We start from the raw sequence: 16,143 nt of genomic DNA, 5'->3' as shown, positions 1-16,143 counted from the left end.
GCTGAGCTTTCAGGTTTCTTTTCTCTTCAGCCAGAACTAGTGAAACTGGAAAATGACTTATGAGCGTTTTGTGACGAGGTTGCTGTTTGAGCAGTACTGACAAGGTCTTGGTGTCAGAAATACACCAAGGTTGGCTGTACCGTACTTGCGCCTAGGCCCTCAGCAGCTTAGGGTGATAGAGAGGTCACCTTGACAGTGAGCTGCCCCCTCACACGCCCCTGTGCATGGAGGACGGCACTCCCAGCCTGTCTCTCACCGCAGGCGCACTGTGCTGAAGTGTCACTAGAGCTCTGAATGCAAGGCTTCAGATCAAAGCGGCCCCCTATCTCAGTACACATAGCAGAGCTATCAGCATGTATCCCAGGCAGACACCTTCTCTCTGCAGGGCACAGTGTGCTTGGCCCACAGCCTGGTGGGAAATGTACATGGAGCCAGCACAGCACTATTCCACACACTTCATTAAGTCAAAGCTTCTTATCCCCATCTACATACCTGCCATACTCTGGGTTAAACAGATTTCTTAGAAACACTGGTAAATCTAAACACTAACTGCCTGCTTTTATCTGCTTTTCAAGTCCACCGGTTGCAGTACTTTCATAGTATAAATAAAACTCAGTATAAAAGATAAAAGGGAAACAGGTTTTAATGACAGCAGGTTTATAAAACGACAAACAAGCCCTTTGTGTGAAAAATGGCACCCTCTCAAACTCCAGGGGGTGCTTGTTACTTCCAGGCCTGGGTATGAAAACCAACACCATCGATAGCAACTATAGTTCCTCAATCACTAAAAAAAAAACTTACCCTGCCAATAACATCTACTGTAAGTCTTTATTTTACAATTTGCAGAAATGCTCTCTTACAGACCAAGAAGAATCGAGGTAAGAGACTCCCCAAAATGCTGCAAGTAACATGAAACTCACGAGACCAATTTTCAGAAAAAATGAAGGAGGACAGAAAAACGTCTCACGATAAAGCAGGAAACAATAACATTTGATTAAACAAAAATAAAATAACTGTAATGACCAGGATAACACATATTAAAGCCAAATGGCAAAGTAAACTTTATATTGATCCTGTATTTTAAATTCCTACAGATACCAATCCCTCTAATTTTCTTCTGTTAAAGAACTTTCAGATAATTAGCATACCTCTTTTGCAGTCCATTCAGAAGACTGTCCAAACAGACCATTATACATGCCACACGGCACTCTAAGCCTGGATCAAGACAATCATTAAAGTAGCCTAAATCATCTACCGCTCTTTCATGGGGGCAACAGTCCAGACCCGCCAACACCTCAGTGTTTCATATGATACTATTATGAATGATAATTCCACATTTTATCCACTCCAGGTGGAATCTTGGAGTACAGGAACTCCCTTCGGTTCTGTTATTCAGGTTTAATAATCTGAATCGAGTCCAAGCCAGTCACGCCGACACTGTGACTGTGGTAAGACAGGAAATCATTAACTGAATCATGGGGGAAAAAAAGATACGTATCCACAATGAATGGATTTCAAACTGAGGCTGTATTTATTTTTTCTGGCCTTCTAGAAGCCTACTCTAAGTATTTTCCACTTATGTCAGGCTTTATCCACAAGCCAATCAAAACTGCACTTACGTTTTCCACTACTTTTGAAACAATAAAATAGCACTTCCTGCTGGACAGGAGGCCAGTACCTTTAATTCTATTAACACTTCTGATTGAAAAGACGACCAGTACTTAGTGCAAACAGATCTGCTTTTAATTATACATAGGGAAGTGCATTTTTTCAACTGTGGCATCCACATTTAGAAATCAAATTAATTAACTTAAATCAAATCATTTAAAAATGCTTTTAAATAACCAAACGACAGTTTAAAATGCTTTTCCTACACTATAAAAACTCCTAGGAAGCAACCTGCTGACGGAACAAAGCAGAACATAACAGAGCTCTTACAAAAAAACATAAATATGATTAAATATGCAGTTAAATCAAATGAAAAAGGCTTCAAGAAATCTTGTATCTCCTCTTTGATCTTCTATAACATTTGCTGTTACTGGCTCTTATACCCAGGTTATGCAAGTAGTATTTAGAGTGTTGACATAAGAAGTTAAGATTAGTCTGCTTTGCATTCCTATATTTGATAAGTGCTTAATTACAAGTGGGATGTGCTAATCAATTAAGCTACTTTCAAAAATCCACCCAAAAAGGTGCTTTATGTTAATTGTAAGGTGGCTTTTTCAGGTTTCTAGGGAACTGAAAACTTTCTATTAAACTTTTAAAACAAAACTAGATAATTAAAGTTTAACAATGCCTTGTAATGCACTTTCATAAGACTCTGATTCTCAATCCAAGAAAACCCTGGTTTCCTGATTAATTTAGACACATAATCCTGCCAAGTATTTTCAAATTCACACTTCCAGCTGCTCTATTTACCACAGAGGTGCTAATGAGGATTTGGACCCAGTACAGCTCCTGGCAGTGACACCAATCTCCTTGTCCCACAGCACAAAGTGACCCCATCTTCCCCAGCCTAGCCTAGTGGGCACGGTGTGTGAAAGGCCATTTGCTGATGACCTGGGACACAGTGGCTCTTGATAGAGGAAACCCCTGCAGCTTCAACAGCTTGGACGCAGTGTTTCTGCTGTAGGAATCAAAGAGCAGCTTGGCATGAGCTGGTTCTACCACTTAAACGGCACAGCGCTAGCAGATTGAAGACATAAAATGGTCCGAAAAACAAAAAAATCCCCTTGACTGAAGAAAACAACATGTGAGTCTGTGGGCCCCCGACAATTCATTAGACATTCCGAAATGGGAAGCTAAGGTGATTACTTCAACAGCACTTATTAAAGAAGGAAAGGCTCACGAATACCATGCAAGGCTAAAAAGGCTTCAAAAAACGACGCCAAACTACTGACTAAAAACAAAAAGACCCGGATGAAGAGCCCTTAAAAATGGCTACCAACAGTTTCTGAAAAGAAAAAAAAAAGATATACGATTGGTCAGTGTGAGACGTTATTTCATTATTCAACACCATCACCGCCTTTTTGGTTGGAGCTGGAACAAAACACAGATTGCAAACAGATACATAAATACATTTTTAAGACTAGAAAAGCTGACAGAAAACAACACAAAAGAAAACAGAAGCGCTCCATTTACTTTATGGAATTCCATAATGCAGAACCTGTTTATCTCCCACCATCGTACATAGACTTTCAACAGTTACAATATAAGAGATATTAGCATGAAAAAAGAATTACCATATATTATCATGTCCTTAGAATAAAATTCTTAAACCACACGCCATCTTAATTTTATATGTACACACACAGCACCATTAATATATTGTAAAAGTCAACACCACACAACACACCCACAGTGTCACAATTATCTATTCCAGTTTCAGTTCTATACAGTTTATCTTGATATCACCATCTCATGCAAACTCAGCTCTATCTGAATGGACACTCATGCTGGCCTTCACAGATGTGCTGATGCTAATTGTGTCTGTAGACAACAGAATCAAACAAGCTTTCTTCCACAGGAAGTTAAACATACACCACCCTCCTTGTTCTCTGTGTGCTGTATCTTAATCCCATCTTCAAACACAACACTTTTTCATTTCCATATAAAAAACATACAGCAACTGTTTAAAGCATACAAGCCCAAGCACGCCTTCTACATCTTTCATTGATCTTCAAACATAATAAACAGCTATACAAATGTTAGCCCACACACAGAAATTCATCAGCTCCTTCACATTCATTTTACATTCATCGACTTGTGTTTAAGATATGGAATTTAAGGCACAGTGCTGATTAAGGAAGTCTCTTTCTACACAAATACCATCTATCCCCTCACAGGTTGCCAAGTGTGCCAACAGCTGGTGCCTGAACAGGCTACAGTCGTGACCTGATGACCCTCCTGCACACAAAAACACCGCAAAGTGTTTGATTAGGCCAAATATTCCAACTATCAACTAGAAAACTGCAGTTTTAAGGATTTCAACTGAAGCATCAGTGTTATAATTGGTGGTATTGCGAACAGAACTATATTAAAACCTACTACATGTTAAGTAGCAAAAAACATTTTATTTAGGACCTATTTTGCAGAATAATATAAGACTTACAGTACATTTCATGGAAAACACAATGCCCCAGTCTGGGAAACAAAAGTATCTCTGCAACCTGAAATGCAAATCTGTAGACAACTGTTACAAAGACTGAGAATGAGTTCTACCAAGTTTGTTCATAATTAATCAAACTGATGAAGAAGAGGCATTACTAGTTGCAGGGCATATGTTGACAAGTAAGTGGTAATCTGTTGCGGACATTAAACCTGCCAAGTTTCAAGTCAATTGGTGCAGCAGTTCCCAGAGAAATGTTTGGCTGAAGAAATGAGAACACAATGGTGATCAGGAGGCTACTGGGGTTTATGTAGGATCCCCATTTCTCCACACATAAACTACATTGTGATAAGAATGATATCAAGCTTGGAGTTCATGGCCAGACAACCCCTGAGCAGGAGGAAGTTTGCATAAGTGGCTCCATTTTACTGAGCAGTTGATGACCTGGTGTACGAGGGAAAATTATTACAGCAATTAGTGAGATGTAAATCAGTACCCACTTTGGTTGTTCATAAAATCTGTCAAGTTTCTACTCAATAGGTGCAGCTGTTCCCAAGAGAGAGTCCGACTGTCCACTGTGACTCCCAGTCCCATGCGACAAAATAACACAAGCTCAGGTTCTATGCATATGGAACAGAGTGCTGAAGTTGCACTATTACAGGCTAAAGTGTTCAGAAGCCCCAGACATGTACAGCTTTTTATTAAACAAGTTCAGGAGTTCAGCCTGAAACACTGCAGATTCATGGGTGTACATACAGCTTTCAGGGAGGTCTGCCTCCGTCTTTCTCTTCCCGTGTCACTCTGCAAGTGCCTTTCTGTGGATTCACACAGACCCTTCCCTTGATTAAATCATAAAGTACATCCAGATGAGGGAGGCTAAAATAGCTGAGGACTGATGGTTATCTCCAAATACCCTGTGCTACGAACCAAGAGACTAAAACATCCTTAATCTCTGTAATAAAGCATCAACAACATAATGATAGCAAATTATGCTGGTGATTGTGAATCACAGGAATACAAAAAACCCTTAAAATTTCCCCCAAAAAATAACAACTTTTCTCCCTCTTGATAATAGATGGCTACTTTTTACTTTAAATACAGTATAATTAAGACCTTTGTGGTTTCTGTAAAGTGTGTTGTTTACAGGGAGCACTACAGTTAAACAGACATAACAGAGCTGCAACAGAAGTATTTGTTTACAAAAAGATTGTCTTCTTAGGTGGTAAAGTGGCCTAGCAGCCAGGACTGGCAAGGCCAAAGCCACCACTCTGTGAGAGATCACCTTAATGATTTTTATGCTCATTATAGGATAGAAAATAGCAATATTAATTATCTCTAGATTGTTAGGACTTACTTTTATTGTTTATTATGAGGCTTGGGTGCATTCATTTTATTTAGAAAGTGGGCTCTAAGCTCTTAGATGAATCCCACTTCCTTAGAACAGTGACACAGTAGCACACTGACTGAAACTCCTCTTGGGCACAGCAATGAGGTAAAATGTGCTAATAAGGTACATAACTGTACTGGATGTAAAGTGAGATTAGCCTTTAATTCAAACAAATCTAGCTAGAAGCTCAGCACTTGTCACTTGCATTTTGGGTACGTCAAGTAAAAACTAATAATAATAAAGTTATACATCAAGAAACAGAAACTGGAAAGAGTCTGTGAGTGAGTGCAAAGGATCTTTTAAAGATATTTCTATTACTGGTAGGAAGAAAATAACAGCACAATTCCTAGAGGGAACAGAAAATGCTGAATCAATACTACACTTACTGAAAAGGGCAAGTAAAATAAAAGTACATCCACTAAATTACAGTGGTTTCCTAACCAGATGATGATCCTCTACTTCCATCATTCAAGCCCCTTTCCTGGGCAATAATGCAGCAGTCCGATTTCTCATAGAAAAAAGTCACCAGCACTGGATACCTCTGTGCTGGTGTCCAACATTAAACTCAGCTGACATCTCGCCATATAGACAGCACAGCATAATTACAGAAACAAATACAAAAAAAGGATTCTCTGGCTATCGCCCACCTCCCTCTGTTTTTCCCCCAACAGCTGCAACTGAGTATTTTTCCTTTTCCTTTTTTTAGGTTTTCTTCTTCCCAGACCAGACCACAGAGAAGGCCTCCATTCTCAGGCGCTTCAACAAGAAACATCTGAAAAGATTCAAAACACATGACGGCCTGTGACAGGAAAGAAAGCAAATCCGTGCCTTCAAAGTCTGCCAATTCTCCATATGCCTGAGCCCCTCCAGCCCCCCTCTTCCCCTGTGCACATGGCTGTCAGATATTCTGTCAGTTTGTGCAGCGAGAAGCACAGCAACCTTCAGAGTGAGTGACACCATGTGTCTAAGAAAAAAATACTACATGGACAACAAAACCGTGATGACTGGTTAGACACTGAGGCTTTATTAGTTCAAATCATGAAAAGCACCAAATATGTGCTTTGTACTCCAGACTCTTATGCATACTGAGGCAAGAGATTCATGAGACAAGATAAGAAATGGGTTGGCCAATATAAAAAGAAATAAAATGACTATTTTCCATTAATTTATTTCCAAAGAAAAGCTTGAACTTAACGTGTCCACTCTTTCAGCAACGACAGTATGTACTAGAAGATGATCGTCAAGTGGCCTACAGCGCCTCTTGTGGTCACAGATCTAAAATACATACAGCACATGCAATAAAGAGACATGCCAATCACTTTAGATAAACTTCAGTTCCTGTTTCACACACAGTGTGTAGTGCTGGTCCAAATCTGAACTTCCAATGCTATCACTGAATGAACACCACCTCCCTAGGACTCTTCACCCTTTGCACTGAACTGCTGCCAGAAATTGGCTCCTGCTCCTCTCTCAGCACTAGACAGGATAAGATCACTCTATTGGCCATATACAATTTCTTGTATTAGGAATTTGTCTTTTTGCGTACCCCAACTTGCTCTCCATGAGACACACAGACAGGAAGAGAAGCTTGGGGTCAGAGTACAGGGTCAGCCATTTTTAGGGCACCCCTGGAGCAGTTGGGATTAAGGGCCTTGCTCAGGGGCCCAACGGATTAGGATTCCTCTGCTGGCTGCGGGATATGAACATCAAGCTTCCAGCCACAGGCCCAGATCCTGAGCCACAGAGCCAGAATTCAATTAATGATTCTGTTGGTAGGATGGCAAAACCACAGCAAGTTTTGGGAATCCAGGAGAAACTATCAAGTCTATTTAACTTAACTTTAAATTCTAATGGAATTATTGAGGATTTTTAATAAACTGCCATATCTTAGATTACAAAAAAAATATTGCTCATTTTCAATATTAAAATTATAAATGATCATGTGCTTAGAAAATATTAACTTAATAAGGCGCTCCAGGTGTGTCTATGTGCACACAGTGGTTAGAAAGTGCACCATTTGAAATCTGTGAAAGAGATAACAACTGCAGACAAGTAAAGTCAACACACCAATCACACAATTTAAAGTCAAAATGTGAAGTTATTACTCAAGCCTTAGAGGCTCATCAGGCTGGAGCTTATTCCAGTTTCTATAGTGTTAAGCAGACACATAGCATGATGTTCCCCTGGATGTGTCACAGGTCCCCTAGAGGATCACACCTAACCATGTGGGTATCCTTTTAGACAGCTGGGACAACTGGAGCTTTTAGGGTAAAGTAGCTTGTTTTAGAAATAAGAACAATGTCCGCAAGGGGACCCTAAAACCTTCCATACAGCCCTAACAACTATGTATTGCCATCAGTTCCATGTTGATCTATTAAAACAGCAGGCCACACAAGGCTGTGGCTCAAGCTCTGAGTATCCACCATATCATCAGAGAAGAGGAAATGACAGAATATTTTTTTTAAACTTTACAGCCTCATGGTGACATTCAAGCACAATCAGGAGAGATGAGGCATTTTAAATCAGCACCACCCTCCAAAACATACAGTCCATGCCCAAGCCCCTGTGAGGCTCACACAAGGACGAGCAGCTGGAGCAGGGCCATTATTTCTGTCAGGTAACAGGGAGCCTGAGTACTCTGGGAATCTCTCCCAGTGCTCGGCATACTCGATAGGACAGTATAGGGGCAACTGACAGACCAGTCAGAGTGTGTGGAACCACCAGGGACAGGGAGAACCAGAGGAGTCCTTTCCCAGTCACAGATCAGGCCGCCCGTGTTGAAATGGGCAGTAACACACACAGGAAAAGAGCCCAGAGTTTGGGTAATTGCATGGTCTTTGACATTCCACTGATGGCTCTTAATTACTCTTGTGTTTGTTTTTGTTTATCTGCAAAATTCTATACTACACTAAAAAATAATGCAGTGCAGCTTCTGTCTATGAAACCAACAGCTTCTTATAAGAAGAGATCAACCTAGCTCAGCCCTGCCTGTGTATGCACAAGAATGAGAATCAGATGGCTTCACAAGAAATAACAGTGCTATGCCATTTAATGTGAACATGCATCTCTGCTTCACACAACAGCCATGAGCCCCACAGACACTGGATCTACAGCAGCAAAGAGGCTGAAGACATCTGGCTGAAGGACCTTTAACAGAGTCCCAGAGCGAAGAATACAAAAACCTTAAACCAAGGGTCCTACTGACAGTGATGGTGGGACAGGGCCAATTACAGCTGGGTAACAACTAACAATTACGACTCAGGAAAATATTCCTTCGTTGAGTGCATGAAACTATAAATCAGAATGGTGGTTTACTGTAGTGATGGAGCTCCTTAGACCTCCAACTGTTCAAATCATTTGAAAATACACTGTAATCCTTACAAGCTTTTTCATAACATCATGATCCAGAAAACCCAGGGTAATGTATTCCAGAGATGGAGAGCGTTGGGACTGATGTCTGGCCCCAGGACATAAGTCCTTGAGTCATCCAGCCTACTGCCTTATTCCCACTCCCAAGCCTACAGAAGCACAGGGGTGCTTTTTTCTTACACAGACTGCTACACCTCATGTCAACAGGGTTCTTACCCTCATTAAATAACTTTCATTCTAAATCAAAACTGGTCTCTGTGCACAAAGGCCCTTCAGCTGTAATCAAAGGTGAATAAGACCTAGCATTCAGGCAGCAACAAAAACCATATGTAATTCCCAAGAATGACTTGGTAAACTATTCACACTTACCGTATAATGCTAGACAGAGTGAATTTATATCTGAACACAGTGCTGCATACACATACTGAAAGAGTATGGATTCATGAGATGTTGGTGTCATTAGCTGTGAATTATCCGTAGTAAGAAAGGACTTGATCATGGCCACGTGTACCCAAGGCACTGCAGTTAAAAGATGCCCAGTCTCTCTTAGCACTGCAGAGTACTGAAACCATCCCCACCTCTGACAGAGGTTGTCAGCTTGGAACCATGCAATGTTACTGCACAAAATAGTATAGATCTAAAAAAATGCATAACGACTCTTTTAAAAATGCCAAAAAACTGTATATTTTATTATACATTGTAGTATTTGAGGTGGAAGGTAACAGCGGGAGAGGCAGGCCTAGAAAGAGATGGATAGATTGTGTGAGAAAAGATATGGAGGTATGTGAAGTGAGTGAGGAAGATGTGCTCGACAGAGACAAGTGGAGAAGAGCAACCAAAGCAGCTGACCCCAGGACAGTCTGGGACTAAGGCTGTGAAAAAGAAGAAGAAGAATTGTAGTATAGACTGTAGATATTCTATTTGCACACTATTCTTTCTATTTGTTTTACAATTGCTCTAACAACACTTTACCACATATATAAATACATTTTCAACTTACTCTAACTGAGAAGCTGAGATGCTGTCAGTGTGTGCGCAATACTGTACAATGAAAGCATTGTCAGTGTGCAGTACCATGCAAGTGAGAGTGCTGTAGTCAGTGTGTATATGCAGCACTATGCAGTGAGAGCTCTGTAGTCAGTGTGGGTGTGTAGTATCATGTAATGAGAGTGCTGTAGTCAGTGTGGGTGTGCAGTATCAAGTAATGAGAGTGCTGTAGTCAGTGTGGGTGTGCAGTACCACGCAGTGAGAGCTCTGTAGTCAGTGTGGGTGTGCAGTATCATGTAATGAGAGTGCTGTAGTCAGTGTGGGTGTGCAGTATCATGTAATGAGAGTGCTGTAGTCAGTGTGGGTGTGCAGTACCACGCAGTGAGAGCTCTGTAGTCAGTGTGGGTGTGTAGTATCATGTAATGAGAGTGCTGTAGTCAGTGTGGGTGTGCAGTACCACATAATGAGAGTGCAGTAGTCAGTATGCGTGTGCAATACCACGCAGTGAGAGCTCTGTAGTCTGTGTGTGTGTGTAGTATCATGTAGTGAGAGTGCTGTAGTCAGTGTGGGTGTGCAGTACCACGCAGTGAGAGCTCTGTAGTCAGTGTGTGTTGTATCATGTAATGAGAGCGCAGTAGTCAGTATGCGTGTGCAGTACTATGCAGTGAGAGCACTGTAGTCAGTGTGTGTGTGTGCAGTACCCCTGTTTTAATACAGTTCCTGTGTAGAGCAGAGATGCATCTGACCTGCAGTAGTGTGCCGTGAATGTGGTTTTGCCGGGTTGCGCTCCTGGGACACTCTGGCAGGTCCTGCAGTAATGTCTGGATCATGGAGGGCACCTGTGTCACCAGCACGAAGGGTACCAAGGCACGAGCCGCCATCTCTCTGGAGCGATACACTGGGGAACGGCCACACCTCAAACACACAACACAGCAGCACAGTCATAAGCACAAGCCAGCGCACAGCTCCACTGAAATGTTCATCCAGTGAAGCTGAAGGTTTAGCACTGACTCTATGTACTAATTCACAATGCACAGGGACTAATGCTGCTGATCCCATCTTGCTTAACACCAAGAGCAAAAAAAACTAGCAGACATAATAATATGTCATTTTAACAGGCATTTTAAAAACCACCCATTTCACTAATGGATTAAATGGTTTTATATTTTAATATGCACTCTTTTCATTTTCACAGGAAATATATTCCTTCATTTAGAAATCATCTCTTGAGTTCCCAGTCCCTCCCAATTTTGCACATGCTGAATAATGTAAGATTTTCATATGCCAATAAATAAAAAAAGCTTTGATGGAAAATTATAGTTTTCAAGAAAAAATAAGAAGTTTTCTGACGCAAGGGCAGATGTTGAGCATCAGCTGGTGAGGAAATGCGAGTTCAGAAGAATGCGCCGAATTCTCTCACTATGACCTCAGTGGGGAGCAGGGCTCCCGGAGGAGTCTGGCACCAGCCGAGAACAGAGAGTGGAAAATGGGCAGAGATCCAGCACTGGCACAGTTCAAACATGCAAACCCTGAGGAGCAACCCACCTCACAGAGAGAGGAAGAGGCAGAGAGAATACTGAAGAAATACTGGAGGCAGAGGGTTAAGGCATCTTGAGCTTTCTGTGTGAGGCAGCTATACTACATTATACATTGTAAGGGAGGGGAACTGAAACTTAATTATAAATATGGCATGGCATCACATCAAAAGAATCATACTATCTGTTCAATTTCTCCAATTTATTTAAGGCAATAGCAAGCTTACAACAGTGCTTAAACTTTATAAAAGAGAACTGTCCCAGTTTGGATGTGTGATTATCTACATGGTGATTTGTCACATTACAGGTTAATGGGGCTCAGACCATCTTCAACATGATACAGTGGTAAAGATGCTAAAGAAATTAACCATGCCACCTACGGAAATACTAACTTGAAATCCAGTTCTCTAGAAATTGTAAAGTCAACAACAAAATATATTAACCTAAAACTATTTTATACTTTGTTTTATTTATATTATATTATATTAGTCGAGATGGTCTAATATAATGTAGAACCTGCAGACCTGCAAAGCCGTAAATCAGAGGCTGTATCCTACACATCACAGCATCTGTAAGAATAAGAATAGGAATGTTTTCTGAAGCTCTGCTGTGGTCTGGGCTCCTGATAATTTTTCTGACTGTGCCAAGTCACCAAACTCTCACTGTACAGCAGCAATGTCCTCACAGCTAGCCCAGACAAACCACCAGCTAAACCACCAGCAAGAGCAACAGACAAGGCCCACTGACAGAGCACTGGGAATTAATGTGATATTTTTCTGATCAATAAGCAAAAACAGTTGTAAAAGCCTAACATGGATCCAATATCTTGTTTTAAGTAGTTCAGCAAAAGAAAGAGTAAATTAGATTTTCCATATTTTTACAACTAAAAAAGAGCAACATGGAGGTGGTCCTGTCTGGGCTGTGACAGGAAGGCTATGTGTTCACATCTCTACAGGCACTGCTGCTGTGCTTTTAAGCAACCTAGTTCACCCCAGTTGTTAGAGATAACTCAGCTGTATTAATACATAGAAGGGGACTTAAACAAATCATAGATTTGCCTCCATTCTGGTGGGACTTTTATACCCTCAATTCAATCATTTCCACAAAACTCTAGGTAGGCTTTTCTCAATGAGCCACCTAGGCTTCTAAAGATCTTTAACTTAAAGTGACTAGTCAAAAGCTTCAGTATAAGGGGTAATCAGAAGGTAATGTTCAGTAATCTGTCATTTCAGTATAGTTAATGGAGTCCTTTTTTAGGTTCAGCTTTGTCATAAAACATGAAGTTCAGTATGCAAACCCAAACGTGTGTCTATGACCCCTTTCCAGCAGCGCTGTCATTAAGGTATAAAATCTGTGGTTTTTCCATATCAGAAAAATAAACCACAAATAGCTATTTTTTAGGCATTACACATTTAATTAATCTAGATAAACTCAAATTGCTGATTAAATAAGGCTGGATATAATGAGAGACTCGGGTTGTTTCTGGACTCAGTCCCATCAGATTTCCATCACATCTCTTTCTATTTAAAAGAAAAGTAACTGGAGCCCAGAAGAAGGAAAGGAGGGGGTGTCAGGCACTATCCCCTGCTGTAGCACACAAGGCTTAAAATTAATAAATTGCTGAAAAAAATCCTTACCACGTAGCACAATCTCCAGAATACAAAATAAAATGTCTACTATTTACCTGTTATTATGCCAAACGAAACTCATTTGAACTGTAGGTAACGGTGATTAAAACAGTATTATGAGATCACCAGGATGTTCATTTGCTACATTAGTCTTTTTTTGTGGGTATAAGTTGCGCAAGACTTGTGTCTGACCAATAAGTTGTTTACAATAACCTGCGTCCACTAACGCCTCGCATTAAACTTTAACTCTTAAACCATACCTCCATGCAAGTTAAAAAATTGAAACTGTGGAAGAGCCATTTCATCTATAAATGGATTTTATGTCTGGGCTGGTCTGTCGTTATCTATCTGTGAGCTCCAGTCCTATGTGCACAGCTGGCAGAGCACTGCCAGGTTTAGGTAGGCTCGAGTTAGTAAGAGTAACTTCAGCAACACCTCCTCCAATACACACCAGCCCTACTAGAAACCACAGCAGGATTGCGCTTGGTGTAAAACAGAAAATAGCTCTACTGTACACTCTTCTGGAATAAATCATTCACAACCCTACTTCTGACCAGACCCAGAGGTCCAAGAGTTACACATCCTCTGTTTTCAAACTGCTTCTCCCAATTCAGGGTCGTGAGGGAGCCTGAGCCTGTACAGGACACCAGTCCATCACATGGGTTATATATTCCAGGTCTAAAAGGAACACCAAACAGTGCAAACTGGAGGAACTTAATTTTTTTTAGCCTTTGAAGCCTACAAGGGAATCTTATCCAAGTATACAAAAACTTTAAAGGCACTGACAAAGTCAAAACAGTGAACGTCAGAATAAATGCTGAAGCAGAAACATCACGTTTTCAGTAACCTATAAACATAAACTCGCGTGTGTTGTGCTGAGTTTAACAGGCACCGTACGAAACCTCTTGGGACACAGAAGACTGACTATGTTTTGTGTTAAGTGTCACAAAGTCAACGCACTGGACTTCTTCGGAACAAATCATGAAACATGAACCAGAGGAAATAAGTGGAAAGTATACAGAAGCTTATTTAACAGCAAAAACAGGGGGCACTTTCTTGTGTTAGGGGGATGGAAGTATGGCACAAGCTACACAGCCATGCTGTCAAGTCGATTCCCTGGCTTCCTTCAAGAAACGGTTGATTAAGATCCTTGGATCAATAAGTTACTAGCAAACAGCCTGGACAGGCTAAATGGCCTTCCTCTCTTCACACATAAAAAAATCATAAACATGCTGGAAGTAACGTAGTTGCAAATGTCAAAGTACTTTTGTATAAATAAAGCATTAATGTCAAAACTAAGCTAAGATGGCACTTTTACATTTGGAGAGAAAATTGAATCAGAAGTGCATTAACAGACGTTAAGAGAAATGCATTCAAAGTGGTAGCAGGAGTCTTTCAAACAATTAAAAATATCTGGAAAATATCCAATGGCATTTCTTGAAAAACATTTCATGTGCTCAGGATAGGCTCACAAGTGTTTAGGAGTATTTTCTTGTCTGCCAACAAAACCACTGCAATACATCTTGAGAACAAGCTGGATACAGCTCTCCCAGATCATGTAATAATCCTCCTTTCCCAATTCCTTATTGCTCAAGCTATACTGGAGGCCCCGAGCACTGTGGCCAACATTTGGAAACATTTAAATGAAACCAAACAAAATGAGTAAAAGATAAAATCTCTCATTTCTATTCACAAGTAGGCCCAGATGGCAAGGTGGTGTTTTGATGTCCTTGCTGTTCAGAAAGTAATTTAGCAAAGATGAGAGTTATGTAACTGCTAATCAAAACACAAGGTTTGCAAGGAAACCCAACTAAGAGTTCAAGTAGACAAATTATTCAATGCACGGAAAAGGAAGAAGGGCCATCACGCCCCTCCCACAGATTGTCATCTATTTCTATAAGGACAGCTACCTCAAAAACGCCCAGAGAAATTGTCAGGGAATCAGCTAATCCTTACCCACTATGAAAGAGCTGTATACAGTGGTGTGTTTGTATGGAAGAGAGGATAAAGGATAAAGAAAAAGAAAGCAGCTAAAATAAAGAAGCAATAGCTGATTTGTTATAAATATGGGCAATACACATTATATACATAAATGGCCCCTAGATACATAAGGAGTTAGTGAAAGCTTCTTTGTTTTAACTATCCATTTCAGATTCTTGGTTGTATAGCCTTCTCTAAGGTTTGTACTGTCAAAATGCAGCATTGTGGAATTATACATCAAATCTAGTTTCTGTTACAGACAGTTTCTGTGGGAGGAATTACAGTTTGTGGCAGCAGTTAAAGCCACACCAAAGTCAATAAGTCCAGTTGTTACATATTAAAATGAAGACTGAACAAGACATAATCTGCAGTTAAAGCTAAAACACGTTTCTAGTTTCTACTCACATTTGGTAAATGTGCCCCTAATAGCTTCAGCCCGTTTCTTTCTCAAAATCTCTGCCCATATGTTAACTATCAAAACTAATTTGTCCCATTAAAAAATTCTGGAAAGGAAATGACATTTTCAAACTGTGTAATTTTAGAAACAAAGCTAAATGACACAAATCAAGTTCCAGTCTGGAGAGACTAATGGCATTTAGACAAAGTTGGGATGGGTACCATTTCAACTTCATTGCTCGTTGTGGACTGCCACCGAACTCTCCCAGAGTTTTACTTTACCATCGAAGAGCTTAGGGATTACAAGCACATCTAATAAAACCCTGGTAGTATTTTATATTGATTTATATTTTTGGGTTAAAGTAAAATGCACTTGAAAAAAACAAACCCAGGAATCTTCTGAGACTAAATGACTAAAGACCAAAATAGCTAATTACCTTTTTTTTTCAGATGTTTTAATATAAAAATGTTATGTAATAGCTGCATTTGGAACAAAGTGTGAATTACCTTGTTTTGATACCCTGACTGTAACTCAAGCCTTATCTGCTAAATCCCAACAAATGGTTTCAACCATCTGAAAACGTACTCGGCCGATGTACTCCTTGTACCACAACACTAAGTTAAGGTTTTGCGTCAAACTTAAAATTAAACTTTTTTTCTTCCCCCCTCCCTTTTTTCTAACCGCTAGGGTTCCAAAAACCTAACCTTAGGTACAATTAAGAACATTTATCACCTGGCAGTTTAACAGGTTAT

The 16,143-nt window shown here is 40.3% G+C and overlaps 1 protein-coding gene across 3 annotated transcripts in view; it reads right to left on the bottom strand.

Annotated features, from left to right (window-relative positions):
• thada (THADA armadillo repeat containing) overlaps positions 1 to 16,143 on the bottom strand; it is a 114,119-nt gene that overhangs the window by 37,272 nt on the left and 60,704 nt on the right. For all 3 annotated transcript variants that reach the window (XM_015363140.2, XM_015363139.2, XM_015363138.2), the window contains one exon: positions 10,598 to 10,766. In XM_015363140.2, the coding sequence (XP_015218626.2) occupies positions 10,598 to 10,766 (169 nt within the window). The remainder of the gene's footprint in view (positions 1 to 10,597; positions 10,767 to 16,143) is intronic.

Source organism: Lepisosteus oculatus, chromosome 17, assembly GCF_040954835.1.
Source record: "Lepisosteus oculatus isolate fLepOcu1 chromosome 17, fLepOcu1.hap2, whole genome shotgun sequence".
Classification (NCBI taxonomy): Eukaryota; Metazoa; Chordata; class Actinopteri; order Semionotiformes; family Lepisosteidae; genus Lepisosteus; species Lepisosteus oculatus.
Note: the sequence above shows the minus strand (reverse complement) of the source record. Positions and strands in the feature narration are given on the sequence as shown.